The sequence below is a fragment of the Octodon degus genome, unplaced genomic scaffold (genome assembly GCF_000260255.1).
Source record: "Octodon degus isolate 3935 unplaced genomic scaffold, OctDeg1.0 scaffold00048, whole genome shotgun sequence".
NCBI lineage: Eukaryota > Metazoa > Chordata > Mammalia > Rodentia > Octodontidae > Octodon > Octodon degus.
In genome coordinates, this window is record NW_004524624.1 from 9,165,023 (window position 1) to 9,185,378 (window position 20,356).

The 20,356-nt window shown below is 53.1% G+C and overlaps 1 protein-coding gene across 4 annotated transcripts; it reads left to right on the forward strand.

The window, feature by feature from the left end:
• The first annotated feature begins 2,576 nt into the window (after window positions 1-2,576).
• On the forward strand, window positions 2,577-16,795 carry Celf3 (CUGBP Elav-like family member 3). 4 transcript variants are annotated; one of them, XM_023716444.1, is made up of 14 exons: window positions 2,577-2,648; window positions 3,421-3,526; window positions 4,664-4,746; window positions 9,491-9,539; window positions 9,918-10,046; window positions 10,179-10,258; window positions 11,222-11,365; window positions 11,508-11,649; window positions 11,835-11,984; window positions 12,375-12,440; window positions 12,720-12,851; window positions 13,111-13,254; window positions 14,162-14,298; window positions 15,794-16,795. In XM_023716444.1, the coding sequence occupies exons 4-13, from the start codon at window positions 9,491-9,493 to the stop codon at window positions 14,287-14,289; spliced, it is 1,164 nt and encodes a 387-aa protein (XP_023572212.1). In that variant the 5' UTR covers window positions 2,577-2,648; window positions 3,421-3,526; window positions 4,664-4,746; the 3' UTR covers window positions 14,290-14,298; window positions 15,794-16,795. The 4 variants fall into 4 exon arrangements, with proteins under 4 accessions (XP_023572212.1, XP_004632405.1, XP_004632396.1 ...); XM_004632348.2 differs by having other exon boundaries at window positions 9,921-10,046; XM_004632339.1 differs by lacking the exon at window positions 2,577-2,648 and having other exon boundaries at window positions 3,109-3,526; window positions 9,921-10,046; window positions 15,794-16,789.
• The last annotated feature ends 3,561 nt before the right edge of the window (window positions 16,796-20,356 follow it).

Sequence of the window (20,356 nt, forward strand, 5' to 3'; positions counted from 1 at the left end):
AGAAAGAGAGAGAGAGAGAGAGAGAGAGAGAGAGAGAGAGAATATCTTGGAGGAATTTGGACTTGAAGCCATATTTCCTTCTAGAGCAAAGCTCCCCAGAATGGGCTCCTGAGGAATGGGACCCCCACCCCAGTCTTTATGTCATAGGGATTCCTTTTCCCATGTCTAGAAGAACATCAGAGATACAGACACCCATATTCAGCCAGAGGGCCTAAGAAGAGCTGTTCCCCTTCTGAGACCCTGCCTCTCCTCTTAGACTGATACCTCCCACTTGGGGGCTAGTGAATGAGGGAAAAAGTGGAGATGTTTTTCTGCCTGCAGCTGTCTCCCAAATTACTGACTGGAAGGAGGAGTGAGAGAGGAGTTCATTGAAATTCATTTTCGTGAATGTTTAATATTTCAATTAATATGATTAGGCCCAAGCCTGGATGAGCAGCAGGGCGGCAGATCTGCTGAGAAGACACAGAGTAATGAGATCAACCAGGCTATGGGGTCTTCCCTTCTCTATCCTTGGAGCGTGTGATCTGGTTAACATCTCCATAAATACAGAGATCAGATTAGAAAGCAAGAAAGGAGTGGTAGGGAAGGGGCAGAGAATGGAAAGTTCCTTTGGAGAATATGTTTGTACGTTCTGATTCTCTGATACTGCCAGTCTCATAGTCCAAATGCCTGTCATGAAGTCCACCACTTTTCTCTCTCACCATCTTAGGGGACCTATTGGGAGGACCTGAGCATTTACATGATGAAATACACTGAAGCACACACACACACACACACACACACACACACACACACACACCCCTGCCTGCCAGGATGTGGCTCCTGGCCACAGAAACCCAGGCTAAGGAAAGATGGTAGGTGGACAACAGAGAATCAAGCAACAAAAAGACTATGTCTGGCCCAGGTGCAAATGAAGCTAGAAGAGGAAGAAAAGCCAGGCTTAGCCACTGCCCCACTCCTAAGGGGAGTGTTTGATGTGGGAGTTAAGTGTGTGCATTCAGGAGTGTGCCCAGCTCCCATCTCGACAGACTTCTTTTTAGCTTCCTGGCCTTAGGCAAGTTATTAGCTCTGCACCTTGGTTTCTTCATCTCTACTTGGAGACAGTGACAGAAATCACCTCACAGGGCAGTGGCGCGGGTTTAATGAGTTAGAGAGAGTATAACCTTTGGAACAATGCCTGGGACACTGTAAGTGTCATATAAGTGCTAAATGTCACTATTATTTCACTTCTAGAAGAGGAGGCCACCTGCCCTGATAGCTGAGGATTGGAGGCTGTTGGGATTCAATGGGGATACATTTCAGAGACACCAATAACACTGAGGAGACATCAGCCCCACCCCAGGGTGAAGAAGGAAATGACAGACAGAGTATTCTACAAAGGCTGGAGTGCTGGTCTGTGAGCGCCCGGTGTGGGGCAGGGCTGCCGCTGCAGAGGAGTGAGGTCCGTGGCGCTCCCCGCGGCCCGCAGGTGTTCTCTGCGCTCGCTGGGAGCAGGCTTGGCGCCCTGTGCACGGCGGATCCAGCTCCTTCCAGATAGGGAGCTCACTGATCACGCAAGGAAGCAGGGTGCTTGCAGGAGTTGATGGCCCCCAGATGTGCTTCCTTGGCCATACCTTCCCGCTTCAATCAATTAGAGCAAGTCCCACCCAAAGAGCCCAAGTGGAAGGAGCAGCCAGCAAGGAATAATTGGGTTTCTCCACCCTAAAGGAGGCTGACAGCTGTGTGTCTCCCCACTGGAGGCATCAGGGATGTACTCCCGGCAGAGGTCTTTGAATGGAGTATTCATTAAGCACCTACTACACAGGAACAAACACGGCGCTCGTCACCGTGAGCAGTAAAAGGCTGAATTAAACGGCGTCCTGGTCTTCAAGGAGCTTACACTGAGAGCTCCCACCGCCACGGCTGCCTTCCAGCCCACGTTCGTGTACACACAAACCCCCCAGAGGGAAAGAAGGGGATGTCGGCAAATGCCAGAAACCTATCATTTTTCTTGGTTCCTTTTCGTGAAAACATGTAATTCCCTTTCTGTAATCATTTCACCCTGCTCTCCCCTTCCCGCCTCCCTTTCCATTTTTTTCTCTCTGGGTTTCTCTACTCTTTTCCCTCCAGACTCTTTCCGGCTTCCTTCCCCACATGCACTTTTCTGTCCCCCTCAATCTGCCCAACTGTCCTATCCCATTTTCTTTTCCATGGTTTCTTTCCTTGGCTTCCCACTCCAGGCTCCCCAAATGCCAGCACCCCTCTCCTCCCAACCCCCAGCTCCCTTCTCCTGGGTCTTCTCTTCCAGCACCGGGGACAGCTCCAGCCCCCGGAACAATGGACCCCACCTTAGGGCTCCTCTATAAATTCTCCATCTTAGTGCCTATGCTTAACTCCTGATGGGGGAGTAAAATGGGGGAAGGGTAGTTATCAACAGGGCCAGCTGCTCTTCTGGGGGCCGGAAGGGAGTCAGGAAGGAGGGCGATAAAAAGAAGGCGTGGTTCTTGCCAGGGTTGTGCGTCTCCCTCCAGGGTAGAGAATTTGTATTCTGCCCCTGAGACTGACATCACCGATGTCAGGGGAAAGGAGGTGGGAGTGGGGAGGGGGTGTGGAGGGGGGAGGTTTTTGTTGAGGAGAGCGCGGCCGGAGAGCAGAGCTCCGGGACCCAGGTGACCGGGAACGCAGGCAGCCCCAGCGGCGGGAGCAGCCAGCAGCAGCCCAGGCCCGGGGTCCGGGGTGGGGGTGGGAGGGGGGCTGAGGGGAGGACCTGAAGGGAGGCGTCAGGGCAAAAGGGACCCCCGGAGCCCTGCCGCCATCAGAAATCAAGCATCTGGCATCAGGGATCTTCGGACCCAGCAGAAGGATCAGCCACAGGGGAAGTGTCTTCCCCGGGGAACCAACGAGAGCTCCACCTGCCCCACATCAGGAGGGGCTCCCCTCACTGAAGCTGCTGGCAACCATATCTCAGGCCCTGAACCCCTCAGTCTCCTCCCCATCTCCTTTCTCAGGCCCTTTCCCCCACCTCCACTCTCATTGCCACCCCCAGTTCTCAGCCTTCCTGAGCCCCAGAACCCTCGATACCACCCCAACCCTCCGGGTTTTGGCCACACTGACCCCCATCCTGGGATTTTTGCCAGACCTCTGGGAGGAAGATCGTTTGTTTGGGCTATGCCCCCTGGTGGCTCAGCAGTGTCTGCCTAGACCCCTGACCCCTAGCCCTCAACTCCTGGGCCTCCTTTGTGTGAAGAGCTGCTCCTCCGCTCAGCAGTGTGGTTGGGGGCCAAAGGGAAAGCTGGCCCCGGCTGGGCCACCGGCCCCCACCACTTGCCTCCTTGTTGGGCAGCTCCCCTGGCCTCTGGGCCTCTCCCTGCTCCCCTCGGCCCCTCCTCCTGGGCCGCCCCAATGAAGGAGCCGGATGCCATCAAGCTATTTGTGGGGCAGATCCCGAGGCATCTGGAGGAAAAGGACCTGAAGCCCATCTTCGAGCAGTTTGGTCGGATCTTCGAGCTGACTGTCATCAAGGACAAGTACACCGGGCTGCACAAGGGTGAGGGGTCAGGCCAGGCTGGAGAGGTGACAGTGGGTGGTTAAGAGGCTGGGAGGAGAACAACCAGGCTGGTGAGATGGAGTGGCTGGAAAGGTCTGCTGTGGAAGAAGAGGCCAGGAGCTGGGAACTGTGGATGGAGGGGCTGGAGGAAAACTCAGCTAGAGCGACCAGGGGACTCTGGGACAGAGGACCAATGGGGGCTCACTGGGGTGAAGAGTTGTCCAGAGGCCTGTAGAGATTAGAGATGCAGATCCCTGAGATGGAGACAGATGTTTATACCACAGGATGATTTTAAGAAAGGATGGAGGGACAGAGAGCTGGTTTGAGAGATAAGGAACTGGGCTCTGTGTGTGTGTGTGTGTGTGTGTGTGTGTGTGTGTGTGTGTGTGTGTGAAGACTGAGCATCTGAGCAGCTTCAGATAGGGGCAGGGGCTCCATGTAGAGAGTGGAGATTGCCTGGACAGGGCAGCCTCAGGACTGCAAGAGGAGGGAGGGACTTGGGGAGTGAGGAATGAATGACAGATTGGTAGCAATCTGGGAAATGGGGAAGGGTCAGAAAGTTAAGGAGGATGCCCCTGAGGCCTCTCTCCCAGGGCTCTGTGGCTAAGCAGGGCTGACCCTGGGGTCAGAACCTGGAAGCACCGAGGATGTTTGGGCCATCTAACATCCCTTCTATCACTGGGCCTGGGGAAAAGGCACTTCCGGCTAACTGTGTTTTCCGGTCCTTCTCAGTTTCACTCTCCACCATGTACCTGGCCCTGTAGGGTTGGGGAGATCTGAGTAAACAGGGAAAATAGGAGAGGAAAGGGGTTCTGATGACCAAGATGGAGGGATGTGAAAGGGGAAAGGAGACCAGCTGGGAAGAGGGCTGCCAGCCACGGGCCCCTCCAAGTCCCACCTCCTAGCAGCTCAAGTGCCTCACTTGCTATCACTGGGAACACTCAGAACCTTAGGTCTCCACTCCACTCCTGGGGCAGAATGTCTTCCCCTCTTAGATACCTCCCACCCCAGGAGGCAGGAGAGGGCAAGAAAGGAACATCTCTTTGTCCTCTGTCTATGTGTGTGTGTGGGGGGGGTCTTAGGGAGGAGAGGCTGGAAACTCACCCCCTGACTACCTCTGCCCTTGCCCCTCCTCAGGATGTGCCTTCCTGACATACTGTGCCCGCGATTCAGCCCTGAAGGCCCAGAGTGCCCTGCACGAACAGAAGACACTTCCAGGGGTGAGTCCCAGCCTTGGTAGACCCTGGGGTGGCTGAGAAGGGCCTTAGGGAAGAGGGCACGCCATCTTCCTCCTGAGACACTGAACATATTTTCCAGCTTCTCGCATCACCAGGAAGTCCCTCTCTGTTTCTAGCACCTGCTTTTCTTGCTATAGATGTGTGCATTTCCCTAATCTTACCTGGAGAGAAGGAAAGGAGAGATTAGTGGAGTAAATGTGACAGTAGATGCAGCCCCTCCCCCACCTCCCAACCTGCCCGTGGGGGTTCATGCCAAGGACAGAGCTGGTGGGAGATGTGGGGAAAAGGCTTGGACACTAAGTGTGGGTCGGGGTGCCCAGACACTCTTTTGCGGCTCTGGGTAGACAGTTGGGTGGCTGGGAGGTGGGGGAGGGGTGCTGCCACCCTCAGAGTAGGCAGCTGGGGCCTGCTGGATTGGCATCCAGGTGTTGGTTTTAGGGTTCTGATGCCTCCCCTCTTATCACCCAGAAAGAGCCCTGGGAACAGAGCCACGGGGCAGCAAGGTTGATCAGGGGCTGGGCAGGCCTGGTGGGGAGCAAACAAGGGCCACCAAGGGGAGCTGGGAGGTGGGGGTGCCTCTGATGTGGCCTCCTTCCTGCAAGGTCACACCCCTTTGTTTCTTCTCAGCTAGGCTTGCAGATGGTCCCAAACCTGGGCTGGCAACTGAGGAGTAGAAATAATCTCAGAACTGGGTGGGATGGGGGGGGGTCACAGAGGCCTGTGTCCTTGTACCATCTACCTGCTTCTGTTTTCTCCTCCTGGACCTCACCCCACACTTGCGTTCAGCACACCCTTGCTTGGCACTGGAAACACACTTGTCTCAGCCCCCACCCCCTCCTGCCCCTCACGGAAGTAGAGAATGGAGCTGATTATCCACCTCTTCCTGGGAAGGAAACAGACAAAACAGATGAGGGTGGGGCAGGGAGAGGAAATCTGAACTGCTCCCATCCGCCCCAACTTCAGCCCCTTCCTAGGTTCTCCAGAGCCCTCAGCCCTTAAATTCTGCCAGGACAGCCAACCCTACCACTCCTCCTCAGCGGCCCAAGCAGCTGCCACCACACATGCGTGGGTGTGAGCAGGCCTAGGGGCCCGGGCTAGTGGATGTTCATGCATGCGCACACATGAATGCCCACAGGTCAGCTGTGTGGGGATGTGGGCTCCTGAGGCCTGGTCCCCATGTGCTCTGTTTTCCTTTTCCCAATACTTTCCACCCCTGTGGCTGTCGGCCTCTTCCTATTGTTTCTCTATTTCAGAGCCCCTGCAGAAACCAGAAGGGGACAGAGGAAAAGAGAGAGTGTACAAAAGGAACATCAGATTGGGGACATGGACAGGAGATGCCCTGGGGGTGGACATGAATCCCAGGGGCAAAACATGCCAGCCAGGGAAATCTACTTGCCTGTCCCCGGCAGCTGCCTGCAAGGCTCAGGCAGAGCTCTGTCAGGGGGAGGAGGGTGGCTTCTGCCCCTACTAAGAACATCAGGCTGGGGGTGGTGAGGGAGGAGGGTGCCCCAGTTAATGATTGTCTAGCCCTGCTCCAGGGCTCGCAGGTGATGCTGAGTTCCACTGTTGGCCCTCCCTCAAGGGACAGAATCCAGAGGGACGTGACAGAGTTTCCAGTAGAAATGAGAAATTTATGGGGAGGGGGGCTGTATTAGAGGTCTAGGGGCCAGACCTGAAGAATGAAAAATAGCAGATGTCTGCTCAAGCCCTGCTCCACCCCTGGGTCTTTTCTCCTGTCACTCGCCTTTCCCTCAGATAGTGGTGGTGTGTCAGCTGTGCACTGTTCCTTTGGGAAGTTTTTGCTGTCAGGCCCCCAGCTTTCCCACTGCATTTTTTTTTGTTTGTTTGTTTGTTTTAATTTAAAGTTGCATTTTTTTTTTTAAATAGGCGCACTCAGGGCTCTTTCCTTGCTCCTCATCTTTGTCATCCCAGAATCTAGAGGGTGCTACTATATGAGAGTGTTTCAGGCTGCTCTGAGAGACAAGGGGGGCTGACCTGTGCCTGCTGAGCCCTACTTCCTCTTCTCTCCACTAAGCCCTCCCAGGGATAGCTCTGCCACAGGGCCCTGCATCTGTCCCCTGAGTAGGGTGTGGCCTCCAGGAGATGGTGGTCTGAGGGATGCAGCAACAAGTGTGGAGCCAAGACTGGCAGGGCCCCAGGTCTCCAGCCTTAAAAGAATTAGATTTTGTGGGAACAATGAGCTCCTCTTGGAGGTGGGGTCTTTTCTGCTGAGGATAGGTCCTTGAAAGTGATCCTGATGGTGGAGCAATGCGGGGATTCTTGGTTGGGGTATAAATAGCCCCTTCTTCTTTGGGAGGCCCTGGGGAGGGCTTATCACCTGGTTCATGGTAGCTAGGAAAGAACAGAGGCGCGCTTGGTTGCCAAGTAAATAGAGCACAGCTGGACTCAGGGGAGGGGGCAGGTGTGCAGAGTTGATCTAACAAAGCTTAGGGTTCCCACAGGAAGTGCCAGGCCAGGGAGGAGGAGGCAGGGAATGGGTGCTGGGGGTACCCAGGGAGTCTTGTGTCACTGTGGCCGTTCTGTGGTCTGTGCATTTGTGTGCATCTTTGTGCAGATCCACATCACTGTGGGTATTTATTGCTCTGCTATTTTTGTGCCTGGAAGTCTGTGCAGGGAGGGAACCGCATCCTCTCTCTCTCGTTCCCAGGTTCCCCACCTCTGTCCGGAATAGCAAATCCCCAGGGGCTTGTGGGAAGGGGCTAGTGACTGGCACAAGAATGCCCCTACATGGTGTTGTTCTTCCTTTACTTCTCAGGGAATGGGGTGGGGCTGGCTGGAGAGGAGCCTGGTTCTTTTGGTGACAGTACTGAGGCAAGGAGGGCATAACTAACAGAACCCTGAACCTGGGACCCCAGGCCTTCACAGACACAGATACACACACACACACACACACACACACACACACACACACCCTAAGGAGATTGGAGCTTGGATGGGATAATCCCAGATTGGTGGGAGATTAAACTGGGGCACAGTGGCTGGAGGATTTGTGTGGCTGTTACTGCCCTTCCCTCCCCCACCAGCTGCTCAGATCCAGAGAGCTGGGGGTGGCATCTGGGGCAGGAGAATTACTTGAGATAGAGCTTAGATGTGGCCCAAGGCTATGAATACCTGAGACTGACTGGCATGATGGGGACAGAGGGTCCCGTTCTAGAAAGGGCTTTGGAGGGGGGCAGCCATGCCTGCAGTTCTTTGTGTTGATATTGCACAAGTTTTCCTAGTACTAGGTCACCAGAGCTGAAGGAAGCTGACTAGAAACTTCCTGGTCCACCTGCTTGATTTATCGACGAGGAAGCTGAGGCCTGGAGAAGGAAAGGGGCTTGCCCAGGGTCACGTAGCTTATGCGGGGCAGGGCTGATCCTCCAGCCCAGATTTCCTGCTTCCTACTCCAGGGCCTTTTCTGGGTATATTTGGACCCTCACCTTCAGAATGAACATGGATGGTTTGTTTTCATTCTTTTGGTCACTGGAACGGGGACTGTCCCACCATCAGATGGAGGGGCAAGACCAGGTGTGGGCCCAGTAGTCAAAGTCCTACATAACGAAATATTTTCAGAAACTGAATGCTGAATGTCCTTCTCCTACCTTGCTAGTATCTAAGATGCTCCCTGCCCTGGTTAAAAAAATCAACCTGTGGGAGTAATATCCAAGTCTTCTCTCCAAACAACAGATGTGAATGAAACTGGGAATTTCTCCATTCTCACACTGAAGACTAAACAAAGGGCAATGGTGTGGGGGTCAGGGAGAGTAGAGTGCAAGAGGATGGATGTATCAGCGATATTGCAAAGTAGATATCCTGGGATACCTTGGGCTCCCTAACAGCAATCTTGGTTATCCAGACACCAAAGATTTGGTGGCATCTGGAAGAGGGATGCAAAACGGAGGGCATGGTCCCTGCAGGGCTGCCTCTGCACACCTCCCTCCAGGACCAGGAAGCTTTCCTGTGCCCCTCCCCCACCTCCCAGCCCCCACCAAATCCTCCACCCCCAGCATACCCAGTTCTCACCCCCCTCCCCATTCCTTCTCCGGGTGTGTGAAGCAGCAGAAGTGATGATGTCACCACGGTCGCCAGGGCGACGGGGAAGGATAAATCAGGCTGAGTGGGCGGTTGCCATGGTGCGCATTCTCCCGTTGCCACGGAGACTGGGCATCTGCTCCCTTTGTGCTGCCCAAGTGCCTTCCCCCTGGGGTCAAGGGGTATAGGGTGGTAGAAAGAGAGGTAGACACATCTCCAGGGTCAGAAGAAAGTCTGGGTCTCTGTGGGGTCTCCCTCAGTCTACAGTTCATCTTGTAGCTTCTCCATGGGGTGGTCTCTGTTGCTTCTACTTTGCAGAATGGAGGCAGCTCTAGTTGAATAGACCCCCATGGTTGGGCTGTACCCCAAGACCTGGGTCTTAGAGGCAGGCCCTCTTCCTCTCTAAGGAGAGCAGCATCTATTCCTGGCTAAGGCATCCAGGACCAACCTGTGCCTGGAGCTTTGCCCCATGGGCATCATCTTTTACATCCTCTCTCCACTGCCTCTAATCCCCTCAAGTCCTAATCTCAGGGGAAGCTAGGTCCTGTTCCTCCTTCCCAACAGAAATTTAGAGGCTGGGGGAAAACCTGGGTCTGGGACTTTTCCTTTTTTGGCTTCTCTGCAGGCTCTGAACTGGGGAGGGCTCTTAGGTGTTCAAGACCAAGCAGCTGCCTTCTCTTCTCTTCTTTAGATGAACAGGCCGATCCAGGTCAAGCCAGCCGACAGCGAGAGTCGAGGAGGTAGGTTCTGCACCTTCAGACATGGTCCCTCTCCTCCCACTTCAGGCCCAGGGTTTGGAGGAGCTGAGGGACAGTGTCTCTTGAAAAAGAAGGCTTGACAATTCTGGAATTTCCTGTCAGGGCGGGCATAGTTGGGTGACTGCAGTGATGAGATTGAGCCTACCATAGAGATGGAAAATCTGAGACCCAGACACATGCAAGTCCTTCAGAGCTGAGTGACCCTTCTGTCTGCACCATCCCCCGCAACCATCACCCTAGTCACTGGTCCCCATGTGGGGGAAGTAGTGTCAGCAGCTCCAGGGGGAGAGCAGAAGGTAGAAGGGCTGAGAAAGCAGCCAGCAGGCCCTGACATGCCCCGCCCCTGTGCCCACCCCCCAGAAGACCGGAAGCTCTTTGTGGGGATGCTAGGGAAGCAGCAGACAGATGAAGACGTCCGCAAGATGTTCGAGCCGTTCGGGACCATAGATGAGTGCACTGTGCTGCGGGGACCAGACGGCACCAGCAAAGGTAGCCTTCTGTGGCCACTCTCCGTGGCAGCCCGCTCAACCTTCCTTTCCCTGCCCTATGGTCCCCTGGCAGTGGTTCTGTCTGTGGTGACCCTCCAAGGGTATACTCACCCCTTTCCTCCTCCATCTCTAGGCTGTGCCTTTGTGAAGTTCCAGACCCATGCTGAGGCCCAGGCAGCCATCAACACCCTGCACAGCAGTCGGACCCTGCCGGTGAGCCCTGCTCCCTTCTCCCAAGCCCTTCTGCCCACCTGCCCGCCCGCCACTGGCATGGGGGTGGGGGCTACTCATGGCAGGACTTTTAATTCATTGAAAAGTAGGGTTCTGGCAGAATTGATCCAAGCCAGCCAGGGACATGTGCACAAGTCAAGTAACATTTCCCCACCTCTGCTCTCGTCTTCCCCATTTCACTCCCACTCCTCATCACCCTCCTTTCCTGCCTTCTCCATCCCTCAGCCCTCCCTCCCCCTCCCATCTCCCACCTGCCTCCCATGGCCCCTCCACCCCCTTTGCTGGGGCACCCAACCCTTGCTCTGTCCCTGCCATGTGTTGATTCTGATGCTTCTGCTCTTTAGCATTGGGTGAAGCTGGTGTACTCTGGCAGCTCCCCAGACCAGACCTCTAAGTTAGAACTAGTTGGCCTGAGCAATGTGGGTTTCCTTGAACTCATAGCCATCTAGCAGACACTGGGTAGCAAAGAGGCAGAATAGGGTAGAGAACTGCTTTCAATGACCCTCGGCCCCTTCCAGCTCTGGGCATCTACAACAACCCTTGCAGATGTGTCAATCTGGTCTCTATTTGGCTCAGGAAAGTATTAAAATCTGTGGCTGTGTCCACCAGGCACATCACAAAGCCACAGGTATGGGGGTGGGGCAGCTCCATGGTGAGGTTAAACAGTAGCTGACCTGGTGGGGCATGATTTCCAGCTCAGAGTCCTTTTGCACCAGTCAGCGATGCCCTCCCCAGTAGGCATTCTACTTTGGAAGGCTCTGTCTGATCTTTTGCACACCCCAGCACAGGGACAGCATGGGATTAGAGTCTTTCCCTCTGTAGAAGGGTGGCTGTTCTCCCAAAAGGCCCAGGCCATGGGGGTTGGGAGAATGAGGCCAGGGGCTGAGGGCAATGGGAGGAGGAAACACTGATCTGTTCCTCTGTGCACACGGGGCCCACACCCAGGGTGCCTCATCCAGCCTGGTGGTGAAGTTTGCTGACACAGAGAAGGAGCGAGGTCTCCGCCGAATGCAGCAGGTGGCCACCCAGCTGGGCATGTTCAGCCCCATTGCCCTCCAGTTTGGAGCCTACAGCGCCTACACCCAGGCCGTAAGCACTGTCCTGAGTATTCCCGTCCCCTTGTCCCTCCAGCCTTGTGTCCACCCCACCCTCCCAACACCAAGGCTAGGCTGGGAGGGAGACAGGACAGGGTGTAGGGGCCTGGCCCCACTGTCCTCTCTTCCCACCCCAGCTGATGCAGCAGCAGGCAGCCCTGGTAGCGGCTCACAGTGCCTACCTCAGCCCCATGGCCACCATGGCTGCCGTGCAGATGCAGCACATGGCCGCCATCAATGCCAATGGCCTCATTGCCACCCCCATTACCCCATCCTCAGGTAAGATAAGGATGGGTGGGCCATGAACAGGGAAGGGCTAGGAGTTAAGGGATGGTGGGGATGGACAGGTTCTGGGAGACAGTTGGGGTTGGAGAGTGGCCTGCTTTTTCCCTTCTGCTCTTGCTGACAGGTTCTCTGCATCTGTGTCTGCTTCTCTGCTCTGTCTGTTGCTTTCTCCTCCCCAGGAACCAGCACCCCTCCTGCCATCGCTGCCACGCCCGTCTCTGCCATCCCTGCTGCCCTGGGCGTCAATGGCTACAGCCCGGTGCCCACCCAGCCCACTGGGCAGCCTGCCCCTGATGCTCTGTATCCAAATGGGGTTCACCCCTACCCAGGTGGGGCTCCCTGACTACCCTGTCCCAACAGCAACCTTCTTGGCCACCACACCCATTGGCAGCAGTCATGACACACCTTCCCTCCCCAGCCTCAGGCTTCAAGGTGTTTTTTTGTGTTCTCACCTGGGGCAGAGATGCTCCTTCTGTTCTCAGCCGGGGACGCTGAGGCTTACAGAGGCAAACCCACTTGCCCAGGGTTGCCAGCCAAGCATGAACTCAAATCCTCCCAGTGCTTGGCTCTTTCCTCTTCCTATCACCATGTTTGTTTTCCCTTCTCACCTCACATTCACGCTGGATGAGGCTCTCCCCATGGCATTCTCTACTCCCAGAGGTGCTGCTGGGGCTCCTGCTATGGCCTGAGCCCTCTCACATCCCTGTTGCTCTCTCCAGCCCAGAGCCCCGCGGCCCCTGTGGACCCCCTGCAGCAGGCATATGCGGGGATGCAGCACTATACAGGTGAGGCGCCTACCCGCTGCCTAGGGCCCTGCCCAGGTGGGATGGTGGCAGGAGGGAAAGAGGCTGGGCTTTCCAGCGTCCTATCACCCCCTCCAGGCTTTCCTGACACACCATGCCCTGGTGTGAATCCTTAGGGCAGAACACCCAGGGCCTGGGCCAGCTATTTCCCTGACAACCTGTCAGCCCTGTGTATTCCACTGGCCTGGATGAGGGAGATGGGCAAGCCTGAGTGGAGGACTCAGAGAAGCCCATCTGCTCTCTCTGTTCTCCCCAACCCAGCAGCCTACCCAGCGGCCTATAGCCTGGTTGCACCTGCGTTCCCACAGCCGCCGGCCCTGGTTGCCCAACAGCCTCCCCCACCACCCCAACAGCAGCAGCAACAGCAGCAGCAACAGCAGCAGCAGCGAGAAGGTACCATGGGGTTCAGGGTCCTGAGGGATAGGAGTGCCCTGGTTGTGGGCTTAATGGACTTCCAATTGACCTTGGCGAAGCCCACTTCTTGCTCTACATGTGGGCTGAAGGCCAGTGGAGAGACAGTGGCTGGAGCTCTGGCTCAGCTGTTGGTGGCTCAGCCAGGCTCAGAGGGTGCCCCCAGGACAGGCTTTTTCTGACACCCTGCTGCACCAGTATGCCTGCCAATCACTGAGCTCTTCAATCTACTGCCATTCAGGCCCTGATGGCTGCAACATCTTCATCTACCACCTGCCACAGGAGTTCACAGACTCAGAGATCCTCCAGATGTTTGTTCCCTTTGGCCATGTCATTTCCGCCAAAGTCTTTGTTGACCGGGCCACCAATCAGAGCAAATGTTTTGGTAAGAATAGCATGATCCAAAACACAAAGTATGGTTGTGTGTGTGTGTGTGTGTGTGTGTGTGTGTGTATGTGTGTGTAACTCCAAATTAGGACAAAGTCTTATACATCTGTGGGCATTTGTGGTCACGAGAGGCCAAGTATTTGAAATTCTGAGTGTTCAGGGGTACAAAAGAGCAGTCTCCGACATATTCAGCACTTCTCCTTGCAGAATACCACAGCTTCGGCATTCCCCTAAGTCCAGCCTTGGGGCTGGGATGCAGCTCAGTGATAGAATAGATGTTTAGCATACATGAGCCCTGTGATTCCCAGCATCAAAACAAACACACCCCCCCCAGCTGAACTTCTATTTTAAGAAGTCATAAATAGGCTCAGTCTAGGGGTGATTGGTTTTTTTTAAAGGGTGTAGGTTTCATTTGCCTTCACATGTTTGAAAGGCTGCTTCAAAAACCATTTAGGCACCAGGCATTATGGCATACATCTGTAATCCCTGTACTTGGGAGGCTGAGTCAAGAGGATTGCCACGAGTTCGAGCTAAGCTTGGGCTCTATAGTGAGTTCAAGGCAAGGCTGGACTACATAGTAAGACCTGTCTTAAAAATACAAAATAAAACAACAAAAACCATTTAGGGGTCTAGAAGTGAGTGTTTTCAAATGGCAGGTTTTACTTACAAAGCTGAGGAAGGGACATGCCTGCAGAGTGCTGGCAAGAATATCCTACTTAGTTTTTGTGAGTGGCTGGATTAGAGTCATCCATTTAATCTATCAATTAGCAAATTCCTTCTGAATGCTTACCATGTGCCAGGCACTATCAGGGACATCTGGAAGAAATAGGGTGGTTCTGGGAAACTGGAGAGCATGTCCCCAAGAGAGCAGCCTGGGGCTGGGCCTGATGCCCCTCTCACCTCAGGCTTTGTGAGTTTCGACAATCCAGCCAGTGCCCAGGCTGCCATCCAGGCCATGAATGGCTTCCAGATTGGTATGAAGCGCCTCAAGGTCCAGCTAAAGCGGCCTAAAGATGCCAACCGGCCCTACTGAGGGCCCCAGGTGGGTGCTGCTCCTGTTTTGTGCCCTTCCTCCCCAGCCCCTGTATGTTGTAGCCAGGGCCCAGGAGTGCCACACACCCACACACTAGGATGCCCACTTCCACCTGACTGGGCATGAGATCCAGGATCCGAGGTGGCTTCCTTACCTGTTGGTTAAGCATGTCTCTTTTACACACACACACACACACACAACCAAATCTGCATCTATCTGTGTCTACTCCCAGATCTTTCACAATATCTGGTCTTTTTGTCTGGTCAATGTCCATGTTTCTGTGTATCTCTCTCTCTGTGTGTTTTTCCTTTGGGTTGGATAGAATTAAGGGAGTAGGATTTGGGGAACAGGGGGCTGGTTCAGGCTCCTGGAATCTGTTCTGAGAAGTGGATACACCAGGTCCTTTTTGCTTTGAACTTTGGGTGATTTTCTTATGCAGCAGTGAACTTTGGGCAGGAGAGCATGCACAACAGACTGGGGGAGGCCACCTCCAGGCCCCTTGGGAGTCACTCTGGCTTAGGTGGAAGAGGTTGGAATGTTGCACCGTCTATGAATCTTGCTTATGAGGTCCCCTCCACCCCTTGCTTGCCACCATCCCAAACTTAGGGCCACAGATCTGTGAGCCTTGGTTATTTTTGTGGTGTTTAATCTCTTTTGGGCCAAACCCCTGAAAAAACACAACCCAAGAACAATACCCACATTTCTGTTTCTCCCCTTTCCCCCCAATCCTGGCTGCTTAACTCCCCCCAACCCTGGGGGCCCCCCAGCCCAGGGCCCGTGTCCATTGTCGGCTGAAGCCCCCATCCCCGGACCCCTGCTCCGGGCCCCTGTAAGTTGCATGGAACGAGCGTGTTGTCTTTGGAGCCGATTGTTTGTTATTTGGGGAGGGGCCGCGGAGGGAAGCGCCCTCCAGCCCAGGGTCGGGGCCGGGGGCAGCTCGCGGGACGTGCTTGGTCAACAGTGGTTGGTGACTGTGGTTTGTGTTCTGTGCATTTCTCTCTTGCTTTCTTTGTTCCTTTCCAAAAAGGGATGAGAGCACTACCTAGGGGTTGGGGGTGGTCTCACCCATGAGACTTCCTCCCTAAGCCCAGTCCTGGGTCCACCGTGGCCTTCTCTGCGGATGCCCCCTCTCTCTTTCCAGGTGTCTGTCTCATAATGCACCCCTCTCTGTCCTTCTCTCAGTTCCTTCTGCCTGCCTGTTTGTTGTTGCATTTCTTTGCCTCTTTCCCCTCTAGGTCTGTCTCTGTAACTTCCAGTCTATTTTTCTCATGGGCTGTTTGGTTTACCTGGTAGCTTTCCCCTCCTTGTCTCTATCCCTGCCTCTGCTCTCATGACTGGTGGTGGTAAGGGGTGGTTCCATTTGTGCTGAGGGCTGTCTAAAGACCTGCCTTCCTTAGGCAGCCCGATCTCAGGTGCTGTGAACACCCCAGCCACCTCCCCTTCCCTGAGATGGACACCGAACATCATCTTCCCCAGCCTTCACCCATGTCTCCTTCCTTTACAGGTCTGGAGGTAGCAGAGGAAGGGGCACCTCACACCCTCTTCCCTCAACTGGCCCCTGGCCTCTCTGCACATCTGCCCTGGGCCTTGACCGGCCTCTGGGACAAAAGCTGCTTCATGGCCTTCGGGGCACCAGGACATCGCCCCACCTCACCACCCGCCTCTCTGAAGGGCCGTGGCTTTGCTTCCCTGGCTCCAAGGGCCTGTTTCCTCCCAGGTGCCCTTTTGGCCTTTGTGAGGGAGCAAGGAATAGGCTTGAGGGTTCCAGGGTATCTGCCTTCTGCTAGGGCTCCTGTGACGGGCTCTGTGCCCAGCGCTTGCTCTCCCCTGGGAGTCCATTCTAGTGGTGCAGGCCCCAGCCTGCCCTCGCCCCAGCCTCTTCCCCGCAGTAGGGTCTTCTCAGAAGCTGGCTCTCACACCTCCTCCACCCTCATCTAGAGGTAGGATATCCCTGAACCTTGGGCTACCAGCCCTAAAACTCACTGCCTCTCCCAAGGGCCCCCTCCAAGGAGGGTGTGGGGGAGCCCTGAGGGCTGCCTCTCTGCCAGTCAGCCACAGAGACCCTCTTCCTTTCATGAGGAAAAGATCCCCCCAACCCCTAAAAATGTTTACAGTCTCTGCTGGCCCCCTCCATGTAAATATCACGACCACCTGTGCGTTATCCAGCCCACCTGGCCCGTCCCGGACGCTGCCATCTCTCTTTCTGGGAGTTTAGACAATGTTACCCTTGGATTTTTTTTCACTCTGTTGATTTCTCCCTTTGGTTTGGTGAGGGTTGACTGGGTATTTGGGAGGGTGTGGGGAGGGATAAATGGGTTTATAACCTGATGATTTTCTTTAGGAAAAGCTTTTAGGGAAAGGAAAATGGGTGGGGGTGGGAGTGGTAAGGGGAGACTGGGGAGTCGGTTTCAGACAGTTCTCTATGCTTAACTTATTTATTTATTGCATTTTACTTTTAAAGAGTTGGTCTTTTCTGTCTAAATAAAGAAAGTTTAAAAGCATCAAATAAAGAGTCTTGGAAGGCTGAGGGTAGGGGTTGTTCACACTGGGGCTGGGGAGGGAGGGAAGTAAAGTCAGGTTTGTAGAGGAGATTCTCTGGGGGGCCCTACCCTTGCTGTCGAGCAGTATCCAGCACTTGCTCGTGGCTTCATGATCTTATTCTGCTTATCTTTGGGACTTCATTCTGGAATGTTCTGCAGAGTTAGGCTGAGGGGGAAGAGCTTGTAGGCAGCCCTCTTCCAGTATCCACTCATGTCCCTCGGAAGGCTGGAGCCTTGATGTCTACATTCTGAAGCATTTCTGCATGCAGGCCAGTGGGGATACCTGGCTGGCTGTAATCCCATCACGTATTAGCCACTGCTGTATATGAGATCTGTTCTAGGTCTTTTAACATCTCTACACTTAACCTCACAAAAGCCCTGTAGGGCAGGATATAACTGTATAGATAGGGAAAAGGAGGCTTTGACAGCTGTCCAACTTACCCTGTTACAAAACCAGTATGGAAGCGAGTGCTGGAGGAGTTGAGCCCAGTTTGCCTGGTTACAAGGCCCATAAGGTTGCCATCTCACCTGTCCTCTGACTGGAGACAAAAGTCCTAAGGAGTACCAAGCAGGCGATAGCAGTGATCCCCATCAGGTAGAAGGCAGACTGCCAGGACCCAATGGTCTCTAGATTCTTCTCTGTGAACTGCTTTAGGGCTGGATTTAGGAGCACACAGGTGGATTCTCTGACTTCACAGAGCACAGGCCACTTGCTTGTTAGTAGCTACTTACTACCCTAACCTTCTCAGAAGCTTGTCACCTTCTAGCTCTGATCTGGCCTCAGGCCACTTATTCACAAAAACATAGCCACCAGTTCCAACTCACCCCACTTCTGCCCCATACCTCTGTCTCCTCTTAGAATTTCCTGTAGTTTAAAAGAGAAGCAAAATGTGAAGTACTATGGAGATGTATGTATGGACAGTTTGTGGAGGGAGGGGACAACTCTTGGATTGGTAGAAATCAGGAACGAGACTCATTCAGGAGAACCCACCCAGGATTCTTTGCCAAATACAAAGCATCTGAAATTGAGAGAGAAGCCTGTGTACAGGTCAGAGATGGGAAGTGTGTAGAGGTGGCAGCAAAGGGTTTGGTATTAATTATCAGGAACTTCCCTTGAGATGTCTGTTTCACAACAGTCTGAGTCAAAAAACAAAGACATGGTTTTAGACTGAGAGCATCTCCCAGACTGGCTTACTGTGAGTGAACAAGCATCAAGTGTCTTCCTCTTTGATATCTTTCCAAACCTTAGGCAGCTGAGGTATGGCAGCCCCCACACAAATATTAACAGCTACCTTCCTTGTCTGTTTCTTTTGTAATAATCAAGCTATGCTCAAATGTTAATGGTAGCGTAGAGAAGGAAAATGGCTTCTTTGAGGCAGAAGGAGGAGTTGCTAAGTTAAAAGCAGGGATAGAGGAAGATTTTCAATTGTAAAACCAAAACCAAAAATATCCTTAGTCAGGGAGACCAAAGTGATGAGAACATGGCAGCAGAGGAAAAAGCCCTAAGAATTATTCCTTCAATGTGTTTTCTTTCTCTTTCCTATACTTACAGCTTTCACATGTGTACATATAATGGGAGGTGTCTCCATCTCCTTCGGCTTGGGCCCTGCTGGCTTGACAGGCATGGCCTGACCTAGTGGGTTCCCTGTGACTTTATTTCTCTTGATAAAATTTCAAAACTTCTCATAACCTTGGTTTCTAGTGTTTGTGACTAAAGCAGTTACCGCTCAGGGTCACACCTTGTTCTCTTTTCCAGTTCTGAGAACCTTAATAGCTCTGACCCAGCTCCTGGCTCTCATAAATCCTCACATTCTGGTCTCTCTCTCATTCTACTTCACCAAGGAGTCAGCTTCCTCTTGTTCTCTAAGTGGAGTTTCCTACCAATGTACTGCATTCTCTCACCTTCTGGATAAAAATGACTCCCAGCAATGTATTACTAGCCTAATTTTTCTTGTATGCTAAACTGCAGAATTACCTTTTCTTAGTCTTCCTTGTCTTCTTAGTCCTCCTCAGCACTGCATACCACTCAACCCCCAGTTGGATTACACCCTCTCCCTCCCACATCTCAACCCTAACCCAACCCAGCTGCAAAGCCCTACTGTGTCTTCATCTGCAGCGTTCTTAGTCAGCTCTAACAGCTCACACCAGGCTGCTGCCTGTCCACACATCCCACTGCCCCCAGCCTCCCCAGGCCGCAGCAGCCTCAGCTGTCTCATTCATTTCTTCTTCTGCTCTCCTACAACCTATTTGCCAAAGAAGCTGGAGTTATCTGTAAAAGTTAATTTACTGATATTTATTGGTTACCTCCTCTGCCTTGGCCAGCAGAGCCCAACACACTACAAGTTACTTAAATGATTAAGAAACGGCCACTGGATGTCTAGACTGGATGGTACAGATGAAGCCTGTGCCGAAACCAGAAGAGTCTAAAACCAAAATCCTTTCTCCCCTCAAATCAATCTCTGTCTGTCTCTCTCTCTCTGTTTCTCTCTCTCAGGGGACACTCTTGGGATCTTGTCCTTGCCAGGCAGCTGCTTATGTATTATCTCAATTTTTTTTCTTTGTATTTTAGGGAAGGGTCTACCGAGTGTTAGGGTCTCACTACTAGATGGGACTGGTAGTGATCCGCCTGTTTTCAGCCTCCCAAGAGCTGGGATTATAGGTGTACGCCATTACGCCCAGTCTCACTCCCCTTCTCAGTGAGCCCCGGGGGCAGGGATCAAACCCCCAGCCCCTGCGCCTGCTTGCAGGTGTTTTAATCCACTGAGCTATTTGGCTGGCCCAAAATCTCAATTCTTAGCTATTTTGTTTTACTCCTCTCACATAAATTCAGTGTCATTTTTACTTCCACAGCTATTCTCATATCCATTTCCTTCTTCTCAATCCTCACTGCTTCTACTTACTAACTGAATAATCATAGCAGTCTAATTGACCTTTCTGTTCTGTAGTCTGAAACATTAATCTTTTTAAATTGCACCTGATAAAAATCCTTTTCTGCTGCTTCCTCTAAAGTAGAGCACTTCCCTGGCATCAAATTTCTTTGAGCCTCACTTTTCTCTTCATCCCTACACATGGCCTAAGTTCTACTTGAATAGGACCATTCATTTTTCCCTGGACAAGGCAGATCCTTTCCACCTGTGTCTTTTCTGTTCCCATTACTACAATGCCTGGCAAACTGACTCAGTATTAGATGGCCTGCTTGCTGAAATCCCGCTCATGTTAAGCAATTCACCTTAAACACTGTACTACTTTCTTCAAGATTTTCTTCATGCCCTTGCTGTAGGTCTCCCTCCCTCCTTTTCTTTCAGCGCTTTCAGCCCTGAACCTTCCACTGCTGCTTATCACAAATGTGTCTCCTTCTGTGAGACTAGAAGTGAGCAGAATGTTTCCTTTGCTTGTGTATCTGTGGCAGTATCTAACACAATGCCTCATACACGGTAAATAATAAATTTTTTTTTTAACATTTATTTATTGTGTGTGTGTGTGTGTGTGTGTGTGTGTGTGGCCAGCTCAGCCCACCAGGGGGCGCA

Bases quoted from the DNA above. Each gene is read 5' to 3' on its own strand.
- Celf3 (XM_012515000.2), top strand. From the start codon at position 3,382: ATGAAGGAGCCGGATGCCATCAAGCTATTTGTGGGGCAGATCCCGAGG. The intron at 10,047-10,178 runs GTAGCCTTCTGT...CTCCATCTCTAG, and splicing joins ACCAGACGGCACCAGCAAAG to GCTGTGCCTTTGTGAAGTTC. The intron at 11,366-11,507 runs GTAAGCACTGTC...TTCCCACCCCAG, and splicing joins ACAGCGCCTACACCCAGGCC to CTGATGCAGCAGCAGGCAGC.